The sequence below is a fragment of the Bos indicus genome, chromosome 6 (assembly GCF_029378745.1).
Source record: "Bos indicus isolate NIAB-ARS_2022 breed Sahiwal x Tharparkar chromosome 6, NIAB-ARS_B.indTharparkar_mat_pri_1.0, whole genome shotgun sequence".
Classification (NCBI taxonomy): Eukaryota; Metazoa; Chordata; class Mammalia; order Artiodactyla; family Bovidae; genus Bos; species Bos indicus.
In genome coordinates this window covers 37339448-37354681 of record NC_091765.1, presented here as the reverse complement: position 1 = coordinate 37354681, position 15234 = coordinate 37339448, and the positions used below count along the sequence as shown (strand labels likewise).

Genomic DNA, 15234 nt, shown 5'->3' with positions numbered 1-15234 from the left:
TCAGAATCATTTTATTTTCTACATGAAATAAACGTTGTTTCAGCCAGATTGCCAGATCAACATGATCCACTGACACCATTTAAAATAAAGAGTAGGTGGTTTGTTCCAGGAATAAGTTGCATGTTCTCTATGTTGGAAATAGGGATAGATACACTGCTATCTTGGATTTAAATTCTGGGAATCCTTTAATGCCCTAGAATTGAATTCTCAATAATCTCTTGCCTCTTAACAGCTTAGCTGCTGGGTTCATCCTCTTTATTTATTTTGACACCTTCTCTAGTCAGCTCTCACTTTTAGATCCAGAGTTCAGAATAAACGGGAAGAGAAGATTATATAAAGACATTTCCCCTTCTATCTTAATTTTGATTTTTTAAAAAAGAAAAGTTTTAGAGGCAAATATTTTGTTGTTCACACTTTACCCTTGACCTTCCAGGGAAGTTTTAAAATATAGTCAAAGGAAGAAGTCCTTGGATCAAGTCCACAGCCTAAGGTCCTGAGAACTTTCACCTATGTACCTTCTCAGGAAGTGTTTAATTGTTAAATGGAAGGGCAGGACAGGAAAGCTGGGCAACTTTGTTCTTCTCCATGTGACTTCTTTACTTGATTTGAAGTATAAAACTTAGCAACAACAAATAACTACATCTGAAGTACACAGCTTGTTGCCAGTCATCATCCTGCTGGATACAGTGGTTCCTTGACCATAATATTTTTCTGTTTGGTTCAAACCACAGGACAATGTTGTCTGTGAATCATGTTGAAACAGAGAGCTTCCGCTTTGTAAAACAAAGACCCCTGGATAAGACCTAACATTTGTGTTATCCTGAATTTTACATAACAGTTGATTATATTCCAGCAAATCCCCAGGGTAATTACAAGCAGTCTTTACTTTGCTCTTTGGGTATGATGTGCACAATTTCAGTGATTTCAGTTAAATAACACCAGCCTTTCAGCACAGTTCAAATTTCAGTTATTGCAGTATACTGACTGAGAAGTCGCATACAGTACAAATTTCAGTTTCAGTTATCAGGGTATATTTCAGTTATCATAGCATGTTAACTGTGAATAATAGCAGGAAGGACAAACTTCACTACCAGCTAAGTCATTACATAAATAACAAATGTGCCTCATCATCAGTGACTCATAATGTCACTTCTTTCAGAGTCAAAGGTTGGTCCCTGAGCATCTGCTATTCAGTTTATGCACAAAGTTTACAGTCATATTGCCTCCTTATCTCCCAGTGATAAACCCATGTGACATTTTACAAATATGCATAATTAAAGGAGAGAATAGGCCAGCAAAGAAGAAAGTACAGCAAAGAAACAAAGAATGATAACACTGGAAGTGAAATTAAAAACATTGGATTTTTAGAAGAAATACATAGCTGGCCATGGGAGTGTTGACACTGCTACCTCTCAAGAGCTTGAGAGCAGCCAGAAGGACTAGTGAAGGCATGTTTATCAACATAAATGAAGAAAGAGATTGTGACAAATAGGATGAAGATGTCTTGATGCTGGCAACTAATTTCACATTAAAGGGACTCTCAGAGATATTTCACGACTTCGGAAGTGCAAGGGATAAGATATTGGAAGCTGATCCAGGTTAAGAAAGGGTTATAACTCATCAAGACGTAGAAAAGATGCTCACTTAATAGTGTATGCTGTATAGTAACAAGAAGAAGGCAATGATTGTTTGGAGTACTCTGAATAAGTTTTTTACAAAGAAATAAAACTTCAATGTTTCTATTGTTTAAAATGTCAGTGTACTAACATAATCATTTTACTCTTTTTTAAATTTCCTCATAGATTTGTAGCCTACACCGAGGGAGTTTTTAATGTTTTAACAAAAATTTCAAAGGTCACAAAACAGTCATAATTTTTCCTTTTGATTAGTTAATATTGCTTTACACAGTTGTACTGTCTCGTACAGCCCCGCGCTGTTGTGTATAGCAAGGACTGCGGTGTATAGTGAAAAATCCTCATCTCCTTGTCATTGAAGTGTTTGTACACTCATGAAAGGAAATTATCAACTGTAAGATAATATAGAAAATAATTAATCTATGACTCAGGTTTCTTAGTTTTCTTAAGAAATATTGCACATTCCTACATACTCTGAGGCAGACAGCTGAGGAATGTACTGACTTTCGTCCTGTACACTAAACTTGAATACAAACCAAAAGATTCCTAGTTCTTCTTCATTTACTGAAAGACCTGACTCCTCCCACACGAGCGTCATGGAAAACTCGGGATGCATTTGTCAGTCATCCCACCCGCACCTGTTTTGTGGTCCATTTGTGTGAGATACTGTTCTGGTCACTGAGTTTACAGTAGTTACCACTGTAATTGAAAGGCAGAACAAACGAAAAAGGAGGATAAACTAAAACAGTCTTTCTTTCCGGCAGGGTTACCATAAAGCCTTGATCAAACTAAAACTGAAGAAAAATACTGTGGATGACATTTCAGAGAGTCTGCGGCAAGGGGGAGGCAAGTTAAACTTTGATGAACTTCGGCAAGATCTCAAAGGGTAAGAATCTCAATTTGCCCGTGCTGGGAAAGTCCTTATGTAAAGATAAATCCTTAGTGCTAAGTCTCCTTCTAGCTCGAGTGCTCATAGAGACACGTTTGTTTCAAAGGTGAGTGTCTTTCTGGAATGTATTCTAAGAGGAGGACGGCCCTGACTCAGCAGTTTCTCCTTTCCTCCCCCATGTCAGTGTGTCTGTGTTTGGGATGGATCGTGTGCATGGATGAGTTCATCTGTAACCTCTCCCTAATTTCAGGAAAGGCCATACTGATGCAGAGATTGAGGCAATATTCACAAAATATGACCAGGATGGAGACCAGGAACTGACTGAACATGAGCACCAGCAGATGCGAGACGACTTGGAAAAAGAGAGGGTGGGTCTGGTTTAGGAGAACATGATTGGTTCAACACCTGCAATATTTCAAACAGCTTATTAAGTAGTGGGTTATTGGGAGCATATGTGTCTCTCTCTCTTTCCCTCTGTCTTTCCATTGATGTAGTAGTACCCTGCCTACTCCAAAAAGGATATATAACACCATAATATATTGAAATGTATTGTTTGCATAAATGTAGAAAAATAGAGTGAAGCAGAACAAAACTGAGATATAAAGGCAAACCTGAATGAAACTAAAAAACGCACTTCACAAAAAAATATACTTTTTTTATTTTTATTTTTTAATTTATTTTTAATTGGATGATAATTACTTTATAATGTTGGTTTCTGCTGTACAGAAACATGAATCAGCCATAAGCATGCATATACCCTCTCCTTCCTGAACCTCGCTCCTGCTACCCACATCCCACCCGTCTAGGCTGTCACAGAGCACCAGGTTGAGCTCCCTGTCATGCCTAATAAGATTGAGCAGCAGATTTAGCCCTAAGCTTTCTAGTAACCCATTTGAGGAAGACTTTGAGTAGTTATATACTTCACAGTGTCCATGAGAATGGGGAAAAAAGATTTCTCAGAAGACATAAATTTAGTTGTTCTTAATTTATCGTGTATAATGAAATAAAACTAACCACTGCCTTCCATTTGAATATTTACTATGAAACTGTTAAAAATAAGCTTACATGAGCTTTTATAATCAGAAAAAATAATTTAAAGTTTTAACATTAACTTTAAAAATAGTTAAACAAACCCCAGAAAATCCATGCTAATTGAAATACAGAGAATGCAAATGAATGTTACACAAAAGTTAGTTCCTATGAGGAGACAGTATAGAACAGTGGTTTTGAAATGCTGCTCCACAAGACAATGCCCATAAGTGGAAAAACTTCACCAGTCATAGTGAAATATGAGCAAGAAGACAATGAATAATATTTTCACATGGCTGTATTTAGTCAAAATTCTTACTCTGAGATGGTATCCTTCCTTACTTCGTAGCTATTACACATGTTCACTTTTATGAAAAGGTGAAAACATATTTCTTCATTTACTTTTTTCTCTGCTTTTCTGTATTTTCACTGTTCTTTCTTGTCCAGACAAGGAGTTAGCAACTTCTTGCTGGTCATTAAAATCTATTTTGAACATTTGCCAATACATGAAACTGAAAAGTGTGAGGATCACAGTCTGGTGTTAACCTCACAGGAATCCTAGGTGAATGGCACACACCCCTTTCCCGTTTGTCCCGGTCCTCCATGAAGCTTCTGTGGAGCCCTGGGGTTCCCGCCCGTCACTCAGTGATCCCGTGTTCTTCAGGAGGACCTGGACTTGGATCACAGCTCTTTACCACGACCCATGAGCAGCCGAAGTTTCCCTCGAAGCTTGGATGACTCTGAAGAGGAAGATGACGACGACAGTGGGCATAGCTCCAGAAGGAGGGGCAGCATCTCCAGTGGGGTTTCTTATGAAGAGTTTCAAGTGTAAGTATTGAGGAAATGATAATTCGAGTTGACAAGGGGCTTCCCATGTGGCTTAGCTGGTAAAGAATCTACCTGCAATGTGGGATACCTGGGTTTGATCCCTGGGTTAGGAAGATCCTCTGGAGGAGGGCATGGCTACACACTCCAGTATTCTGGCCTGGAGAATTCCATGGACTGTATTGTCTGTGGGGTCACAAAGAGTCAGACACAACTGAGCAACTTTCACTCACTCATTCACTTGAGTTGACAAGAGTCAAAATGACACTAACTAGCTTTTCCCACCTCTCTCATTTTGGTCTTTTCCATAACTAATTGTCAGTTCTTTTTAATAAATATTATTGGTGTTCTTTTCTCTTTATGAAAGTAATTTGTTTATTATAGGAATTTTTTATTTCATTTCTTATTCTTTCCAACTCCAGAATTTCTATTTAGTTCCTTTTAACAATTTCTCTTCTTCCTTGATTGATATTTTCTATTTGATGAGGTGGTGTCATCACACTGCCCTTTATTTTTTATTTTTCTACATGACTTAGTTTAGCTCTTTGGATATATTTATAAGAGCTATGTGGACTGTTTTGTCTACTGAGTCTATCTGGGCCCTCTCAAAGGCAGTTTCTGTTGCCTGCTTTTCTCCCCACTGTGTTTGGGTCACATTTTCATGTTTCTTTGTGTGTCTCATAATTTTTTTTTGAAAACCGGAGATGTTAAACAATATTATAAATACTTACAAATTCCCCTTCCCCTCAGAGCTTGTTTTTGTTGTCATTTGTGTATTTGTTTTTTAGTGACGTCTGTTTCCCCCACATTGTGAACCTCCAGTGTCACTTCTCAGAGGTCACAGCCCAGACCACGCACACAGTTATCCTGGGGAGACAGGACTTGCAGGTCTTCCCCTGGGCTCTCTGTTAAGCCTTCTGCCTCTGTTGATACTGCATCTGCCTCTTCAGTTCTCATAATTGTTGGCTGATTGGTCTGTGATTTTCATCAGTGCCTTGGGATACAAATTGCTCCACACTCTGATCCAGTGAAATTCAGGTGCCTTCTCAGGGGGAGTTTTTGAAGCCAGTCTTTGGCTGACTTCTCTCTCCTGGTTCTCTCTGGTAAACTAGCTGGTAAATGGTTTAACTTGATGATCTCATGAAGTGACCAGCCTCCTCTTAACTGCTTATCACCACAATCTCCATTGTTTTCAAGAACACTTTTAGGCTTGAATTTCTGCAAAGTTTGTTCCAAATAAAGCCAGTTCACTTAGGGAAGCTTTGGAGCTCTGTTCTGTGGCCTGACTGTCCTTCCAGGCAAAACCTTGGTGTCACTGTTCCAGAGCTAGTGGGCCATTTCTCTCACAGTGACACCCCTGTTTCATGAATAAGGCATGAGCCTTCGGTGTTTCCGGGCATGGAAAAATCTACCCTCCAGCTGGAAGTTGAGTGGAAGAAAAGAATCTCATCTCTTGAGCCATTCTTGTCTGAATTAGAGTCTCTGCAGTGTAGATTTGGAGGTGGAGGTACAAGGATGAGAAATACTGACAGCCTGACCCTTTCTGGGAAATAAGTATAGCCCTCCAGTAGGAGCTGACAGGAGAGGGCTGAGTGTTCTTTGCTGACCCACCCCTGGAGGTGGTAAAGAATCCCTTTGCTGATTCAGGAGATGCAGAAGACACAAGTTCAATCCCTGAGTCAGGAAAATCCCCTGGAGGAAGGCATGGCAACCCACTCCAGTATTCTTGCCTGGAAAATTCCATGGACAGAGGAGCTTGGTGGATTACAGTCCATGGGGTCATAAAGAGTTGGACACGACTGAGTGAGCACGCATATGCCCCTAGAAGATCTCTGTCACACAGAGCTAGGGAGCAGGAGAGAGAGAGCAGATTGTAGTTCAGATATTACTAAAAAAAAAAAAAAAAAAGCTTCTTATTGTATGCCCTTAAGAAAATTTCCAGAAATTTTTTAAAAATTAATAATTTTCAACAGTTATGGTTGTTTCAATGGGGAGAGGTCCTCCAGGGCCCTCATGCTACCATTCCAAAAGTTTTGTCTCCTTTTTTAAAAGTATTTATATAACACTGTGTTTATTCAAAAAAATGGGATCATAAGTGAGCATACTGTTTTCTAACTGCTTTATTTACATTATAAATAATGTCATTCTATTTCATGATTAGAATGTAAACATCATTCTATTGCATGAAACATTCTGTCACAGTATAATTTCTGGTGTCTTCGAATTTTATTGTGTACAGAAACAATAATATATTTAAGCAATCTTCTATTAATTTTTAACAATTTTAATGACCTACTATTACTAAGCAGAACCCCAGAGAATATCCTTGTAGTCAAAAATTACACATATACTTATTTCCTTTAAAACTTCTCAAAGGACAGCCTGGATGGGAAGAGAGTTTCAGGGAGAATAGATACATGTATATGTATGGCTGAATCCCTTTGCTGTTCACCTGAAACTATCACAACATTGTTAATTGCCTATTGTTGTTTAGTCGCTAAGTCGTATTGGACTTTTTTTGTGATCCCATGGACTATAACCCACCAGGCTCCTCCGTCCATGGGATTTCCCAGGCAAGAATACTGAAGTGGGTTGCCATTTCCTTCTCTAGGGGATCTTCCAGACCCAGGGATCGAACCCTTTTCTCCAACATTGGCAGTTCCCCCAATATAAAATAAAAAGTTAAAAAAAAATGGAATATCTGAAAGATAGATAGGCATAACTTTTATGGTAGACATACTTCTGATAAAATCTTGACTCGCAAAAGAACTGTGCCAATTGGCGTTCCTACCAGCAATGTATGAAAAATCTCTAAAGTTCTAGACTATTTAGAAAGTGTTTTAAATTATAATATTGTTTAAGGAAAAAATCTTAGCATTTCCATTTGTTAAGACAACTGGGCTGAAAAGTCAACAACACAAGATGTTTTTGTCCCTCTCAACTGTGGTTTCCTACAGCCTAGTGAGACGAGTGGACCGAATGGAGCACTCCATCGGCAGCATTGTGTCCAAGATTGATGCTGTGATAGTGAAGCTTGAGATCATGGAGCGGGCCAAACTGAAAAGAAGGGAGGTGCTGGGAAGGCTGCTGGATGGAGTGGCTGAGGTTAGTGGTCATCTGAAACAGAAACACCCTGATTTTATAAAATATCAAGGTCATAGTTTAAGTAACCCTTAATCTAAGAGGATGTTTTCCCCATACATGCAAATCAGTGCAGATAAAATGGTAATCCAGAGCTGTTGCTTTCTTAATACTCTTCACACTGATGATACTGCCCTCAAAAAAAAAATTGCTCCAGTGATTCTGAGAATTGTTGTTGAGACTGGTATTGTTCTAGCCTTACCTAAGTGGGATTATTGATCCCCAGATTTCCGAAGGCAATTCCTAAATTCACGAATATACATCAGTCCACCTCAACACCTTGTTTTCTTTTTCCTTCATTAGGATGAAAGGCTGGGTCGTGACAATGAAATCCACAGGGAACAAATGGAACGGCTTGTGCGAGAAGAGTTGGAACGCTGGGAGTCTGATGATGCAGCTTCCCAAATAAGTCATGGTTTAGGCACACCCTTAGGACTAAATGGTCAGCCACGCCCCAGGAGCTCTCGCCCTTCTTCCTCCCAGTCTACAGAAGGAATGGAAGGTGGAGGTGGAAACGGGAGTGCCAATATTCATGTGTAGGACATGTGTTCTTAATAGGTGAGAAGGTGCCTGTTCTGAGTTGCCATAACAAGTACACTATTTATGTGCCCTGACCACCATATGATGCTGGTCTTTGTGACCAATCATTAATTCTTCTGCACTTTAATTTATTTTAGATAAACTTTGCCCATGATCAAAGAAGATGTCTCTTTTTCTCATATAAGGAATTCAGATGTAAATATTGAGTACATAAAAAATTCTTTGTAAAGTATATTGAGTGGTGTGCCCACTTGTTACCATGACTGAGTCTCCTCAGTTGACAATGAAGTAGCCTTTTAAAGCTAGAACTGTCAAAAGGCTTCTGAGTTTTATTTCCAATCACGAAAATCAGTATTGTCATTTTTGCTAAGTGTGTGAAGGAAAATAGGGGCATTCCTTTCCACTCAGGCTTAGCTCATAGGCTTAATGCATAGCTTTCTTTTAAGAAAGGAGGCTTCTATTTTAACTACCTTCCTGGGGTACACTTTTCTAAAAGATGAATTGGAAAAGAATCCCAAACCATAGAATGGGTATGTAGTCATTATGCTAGAATTTGTATGAATGGTTATGATAAATGTTGAACACTATGTTTTTTTGTTATTTTATATCTAATGCCTGTGGGACTAACCATTTCACTTACTTTTTACACTATTTTCACTCTCATTTGAAATGAGCTGCATGAAACCATCAAAGATCAATTGTGAGTTAAATGTCATTTCTCACAATAACATAGGAGAATTGGAAAGAGCCAAATCACTAAATTTGATATTTTCCTTAAAATTAGTTTAGTATAAAGATTTATCTGTATAGTCTTTTGCTCATGTGGCTGAACTTACTTGCAACTAATGTAGGAAGATAAACTTACTAAAATTTTTAGGATGTATCAAAAGTTTTGATTCAGCAAATACGTTCATTTTAAACGAAATATTAAGAAATTTGGAAATTCGTATAAAATATTATAAAACTAAGACTTGAGTTTTAGACTGTTTTAAGAATACAGAACTCAAATACTCTTGATCCTGCATTTCAAAATTAGAATTTATAACCTAAGTGGGATTCATTTTAATGAAAAAGAGTTTTGGTTATTGAAAGTTCAACCATCATCAGAAGCTATCAGCCAAAGTTTGAGTTTGCAGGGGTTTTTATCGCCTCTTTTTTCATTAAGAGAGGGGCTCACCAAATTTATGGGGAAGAAATCTATTTCTTAACAAAAACTAAAAATCTTATTTTTCAAAACTGTTATGTATGCTGACCTTTTGAGAGCTAATGAGACAAGCAAGAGAGAATGCACTGGTGAATAATTCTCACTTGGAGAATAGCAGAGAGACCTGTTTCTCATACTATAGCTTAAGTTCACATAGTTGCTTATTTAACTGGTAGACTTTGTCAGTCAAATTTTCAAAGAAAACATGAGCAAAAAAACCTTTTTAAGCTGTCTTCTACAGATGCGATACAGATTGCATTTCTTTAACAGTTATTTCTTATCGCTCGTCTCCATCTTTGCTTTCTTTTGAATATTTTTTTTTAATAAAGTTCTTTATTATTAGGTACTAAAATTTGCATTCCAGGGATATTGGGTGTACGTATTTATGTATGTGTACCATGTTGTTACATGTAAACAAGCTTCAATTTGAAGTGCAGCTATTATGTGGTATCCATGTGTATTGACCATGTGCCATATACCAGTTATGGTCACTAGAAAGTCTTTTTATGATACTTACTATTATTATGTGTTTTCATTTCACCTGTAAAAATTTGCAGAGTTCTTTCTTTTTACCCATATGTTACATTTTTTTCTTCTTTAGTCATGAAGAATTCCCACCTCGTCCCTCCCCTATCATCTTCCTCTTTATATTGGTACCATTAAGAAACTGTTACATATGTAAGTCTCAATAATTGGGAATTTCATTAATGTGTAATACTGAGCACTTTACTTCTTAATAAAGACTTGATGTAATAGCAGATATAAGAGTTGGTCTGTTTCTTAGTAGAAGCAGTTGGGTGATTTGTTTTCTGTTATGAGACTAACAGTAAAAGCTCAAACCTTGAAAAAGGTATCTTTTTATGTTCAAAAACAATGGACACATTACTTTTTCTGTAGGATGTACCTCTAGTAAATTATTCTAATGATTACATAGTATTTCCTAGTGTACAGCCACCACATTGTACTTAACCATTCTGATTGGCTCCAATATTTCTGCTGTTTCAAAATCTTTGTTCATAATTCCCTTGCTGACTTTTCATTCTTTCCTCAGTGGGTACATGAAAAGAGTTGGACTGTTGAGTCCCTGGCACATATTTAATTTTACCCAGGACTGTCAGGTTGCTCTCCAGAATAAATGCAGCCATCTACAATTTCACTGCTGCTGCTGCTAAGTCGCGTCAGTCGTGTCTGACTCTGTGCGACCCCATAGACGGCACCCAGCAGGCTCCTCTGTCCCTGGGATTCTCCAGGCAAGAACAGTGGAGTGGGTTGCCATTTCCTTCTCCGTACAATTTCACTACATGCATCAAAGGACCAGTTCTACCCACACCCTTACCAGCATTGATACCGTCCAGCTTCCCAAAATCTTTGTAATGGAATGGTTTTGAAATAAGGTCTTATTCTATTTGGCATTTCTCTGATTTTAGTAAGACTGAACACTGCCTTATATAGTTGTTCAACATTTGGATTTCCCTTTTTGTAAATTGCCTGTTCACATCTTTAAAATAGTAGACTTTGATCTAACAGGAAACAGGTGTGTTTTTTTCGGTACCCATTTTTCCACTGAGTCATGATCTTTTTTGTTGATTAGCATAAGTTCCTCAATGTGGCTTAATTATTAATCCTTTATTGGTTTTGGACTCTTAATATCTCTCATCTGACTAATAATTGTTTTGAGGTTTCCTTAGTTTTCATGTAGTGATACTTGTTACTTATTTGTTAGTTGCTCAGTCGTGTCCAACTCTTTGTAATCCCATAGACTGTAGCCCACCAGGCTCCTTGTCCATGGAATTCTCCAGGCAAGAATACTGGAGTGGGTTGTCATTCCCTTTTTCAAGAGATCTTCCCAACCCAGGGATCAAACCCAGGTCTCCTGCACTCAGGCAGATTGTTTACCATCTAAGCCACCAGGGAAGTTACTTATCACTACATGTAGTGATATCCATCAAAAAATTTTTTTTTTGCTTTATTGTGTTTGGGGATTTTAAAGAGACCTTTGTAAGGTCACAAACTTATTAAACTTATAGTTTTATTTTCACATTTAATAAATCTTAAAGAGTAACTTTGCATAAGGTGCATAGGAATTTTTTACCATATAATTGAGCCAGTTTGTCAACACGCTATTAAATAAGTCCTTTTCCTCATTATTTCATGGCATCACTGATATATTTCAGGTCATGTTAATATACATGTGTCTATCTTTTAATCCTTTAAACTGATCTATGAATGTTCCTGTACAGTAATTTTTATTATTGAGTTTGTAGTGTGTCTTCCTTCATATGTGCTAAGGTTTTCATGTATATTCTCCTCTTTGGCCCTCATTTTATCAACTAGGCTATTTTCATCAACAGTTATTTTTCCATATAAATGTTAGACAGAGTTTGATGGGTTTCTAGGCATGTGAGTTGGGAAGGAGGAAAGAGAGGAAAAAAGTCCTGCTTAAATTTAATTGGAATTGCACTGAACTTATTGATTTGTTTGGGGAGAATTGGCCTCTTTATAGCATCAGAAACATAACTCCTAGTTTTTATTTATTTGGCTGTTGCAAGTCTTAGATGTGGCATGTGAACTCTCATTTGCAGCATGTAGGATCTAGTTCCCTGACCAGGGATAGAGCCTGAGTCCCCTGCTTGGGAGCACAGAGTCTTGGCCACTGGACCACCAGGCAAGTCCTGATGTAACTCTTCATTTATTCAGAACTTCCTTAATTCCCTCTAAGTGTTTCTTTAAATTTCTTAAAGATTTTATGCATTCTTTAATGATTTTATTGCTACCATAAACAGTATCTTATCTTTCATTAAATTTTCAAGTTTGTTAATGATGAGATAAAGGAAAATTGCTACTTTTTTACAAAATAATCTTACATATGACCATTATATCTACTACTGCAGGCAGGAATCCCTCAGAAGAAATGGAGTAGCCATCATGGTCAACAAAAGAGTCTGAAATGCAGTACCTGGATGCAATCTCAGAACGACAGAATGATCTCTGTTCGTTTCCAAGGCAAACCATTCAATATCACAGTAATCCAAGTCTATGCCCCAACCAGTAACACTGAAGAAGCTGAAGTTGAACGGTTCTATGAAGACCTACAAGACCTTTTAGAACTAACACCCAAAAAAGATGTCCTTTTCATTATAGGGGAGTGAAATGCAAAAGTAGGAAGTCAAGAAACACCTGGAGTAACAGGCAAATTTGGCCTTGGAATACGGAATGAAGCAGGGTAAAGACTAATAGAGTTTTGCCAAAAAAATGCACTGGTCATAACAAACACCCTCTTCCAACAACACAAGAGAAGACTCTATACATGGACATCACCAGATGGTCAACACCGAAATCAGATTGATTATATTCTTTGCAGCCAAAGATGGAGAAGCTCTATACAGTCAGCAAAAACAAAACCAGGAGCTGACTGTGGCTCAGACCATGAACTCCTTATTGCCAAATTCAGACTGAAATTGAAGAAAGTAGGGAAAACCACTAGACCATTCAGGTATGACCCACTAGACCATTCAGGTATGACCTAAATCAAATCCCTTATGATTATACAGTGGAAGTGAGAAATAGATTTAAGGGCCTCGATCTGATAGATAGAGTGCCTGATGAACTATGGAATGAGGTTCGTGACATTGTACAGGAGACAGGGATCAAGATCATTCCCATGGAAAAGAAATGCAAAAAAGCAAAATGGCTGTCTGGGGAGGCCTTGCAAATAGCTGTGAAAAGAAGAGAAGCGAAAAGCAAAGGAGAAAAGGAAAGATATAAACAACTGAATGCCGAGTTCCAAAGAATAGCAAGAAGAGATAAGAAAGCCTTCAGCAATCAATGCAAAGAAATAAGAGGAAAACAACAGAATGGGAAAGACTAGGGATCTCTTCAAGAAAAACAGAGATACCAAACGAACATTTCATGCAAAGATGAGCTCGATAAAGGACAGAAATGGTATGGACCTAACAGAAGCAGAAGATATCAAGAAGAGGTGGCAAGAATACACAGAAGAACTGTACAAAAAAGATCTTCATGACCCAGATAATCACGATAGTGTGATCACTCATCTAGAGCCAGACATCCTGGAATGTGAAGTCAAGTGGGCCTTAGGAAGCATTACTACGAACAAAGCTAGTGGAGGTGATGGAATTCCAGTTGAGCTATTCCAAATCCTGAAAGATGATGCTGTGAAAGTGCTGCACTCAATATGCCAGCACATTTGGAAAACTCAGCAGTGGCCATGGGACTGGAAAAGGTCAGTTTTCATTCCAATCCCAAAGAAAGGCAATGCCAAAGAATGCTCACACTACCGCACAATTGCACTCATCTCACACACTAGTAAAGTAATGCTCAAAATTCTCCAAGCCAGGCTTCAGCAATATGTGAACCGTGAACTTCCAGATGTTCAAGCTGGTTTTAGAAAAGGCAGAGGAACAGAGATCAAATTGCCAACATCCGCTGGATCACAGAAAAAGCAAGAGAGTTCCAGAAAAACATCTATTTCTGCTTTATTGACTATGCCAAAGCCTTTGACTGTGTGGATCACAATAAACTATGGAAAATTCTGAAAGAGATGGGAATACCAGACCACCTGATCTGCCTCTTGAGAAATTTATATGCAGGTCAGGAAGCAACAGTTAGAATTGGACATGGAACAACAGACTGGTTCCAAATAGGAAAAGGAGTTCATCAAGGCTGTATATTGTCACCCTGTTTATTTAACTTATATGCAGAGTACATCATGAGAAACACTGGACTGGAAGAAGCACAAGCTGGAATCAAGATTGCCAGGAGAAATATCAATAACCTCAGATATGCAGACACCACCCTTATGGCAGAAAGTGAAGAGGAACTCAAAAGCCTCTTGATGAAAGTGAAAGTGGAGAGTGAAAAAGTTGGCTTAAAGCTCAACATTGAGAAAATGAGGATCATGGCATCCAGTCCCATCACTTCATGGGAAATAGATGGGGAAACAGTGGAAACAGTGTCAGATTTTATTTTTCTGGGCTCGCTCCAAAATCACTGCAGATGGTGACTGCAGCCATGAAATTAAAAGACGCTTACTCCTTGGAAGGAAAGTTATGACCAACCTAGATAGCATATTCAAAAGCAGAGACATTACTTTGCCAACAAAGGTCCAGCTAGTCAAGGCTATGGTTTTTCCTGTGGTCATGTATGGATGTGAGAGTTGGACTGTGAAGAAGGCTGAGTGCTGAAGAATTGATGCTTTTGAACTGTGGTGTTGGAGAAGACTCTTGAGAGTCCCTTGGACTGCAAGGAGATCCAACCAGTCCATTCAGAAGGAGATCAGCCCTGGGATTTCTTTGGAAGGAATGATGCTAAAGCTGAAACTCCAGTACTTTGGCCACCTCATGCGAAGAGTTGACTCATTGGAAAAGACTCTGATGCTGGGAGGGAATGGGGGCAGGAGGAGAAGGGGACGACAGAGGATGAGATGGCTGGATGGCATCACTGAGTCAATGGATGTGAGTCTGAGTGAACTCCGGGAGTTGGTGATGGACAGGGAGGCCTGGCGTGCTGCGATTCATGGGGTCGCAAAGAGTCTGACACAACTGAGTGACTGAACTGAACTGAACTGAAAATGTATTGAGCACATCCTATGCGCCAGGTACTTGTAGTAACTTCACATGTATTACTTTAATCTTCACATTCTATGGAGGTAGATGCTATGAGTATCCCTATTTCATTAATCAAGTCCACAGACCTGATAAATGGAGAAAGGGCAAAGGGGGAAGTAGTGGAAAATTTTGCATAAGTAACTGTAAAGATAAACAGTTTTGCACATGTTTGGCTTCTGCACGTGTTTGCAAAAGTGACACCCGCCCCACAGTTTGGGCACCGGTACTATTGTAGTATGTGCCAAATCTCAGCAAGGAAATATTACTCATCTGTCACAAATTACTAGGCTAGTCACAGTTGCTGAAACTCAAGTTTCCTCATCCGCAAAATGAAGTCAGAATAGC

The 15234-nt window shown here is 38.6% G+C and overlaps 1 protein-coding gene across 2 annotated transcripts in view; it reads left to right on the top strand.

Annotated features, from left to right (window-relative positions):
• Positions 1–10027, top strand: part of PKD2 (polycystin 2, transient receptor potential cation channel) — a 58718-nt gene extending 48691 nt beyond the window's left edge. Inside the window, exons 11-15 of one of the 2 annotated variants that reach the window (XM_070791190.1) lie at positions 2399–2520; positions 2774–2891; positions 4220–4380; positions 7335–7482; positions 7822–10027. In XM_070791190.1, the coding sequence (XP_070647291.1) occupies positions 2399–2520; positions 2774–2891; positions 4220–4380; positions 7335–7482; positions 7822–8058 (786 nt within the window). In that variant the 3' untranslated portion in view covers positions 8059–10027. Of the gene's footprint in view, positions 1–2398; positions 2521–2773; positions 2892–4216; positions 4381–7334; positions 7483–7821 lie in introns of both variants that reach the window. The other variant, XM_019962488.2, reaches the window with a different exon arrangement.
• Positions 10028–15234: the final 5207 nt, after the last annotated feature.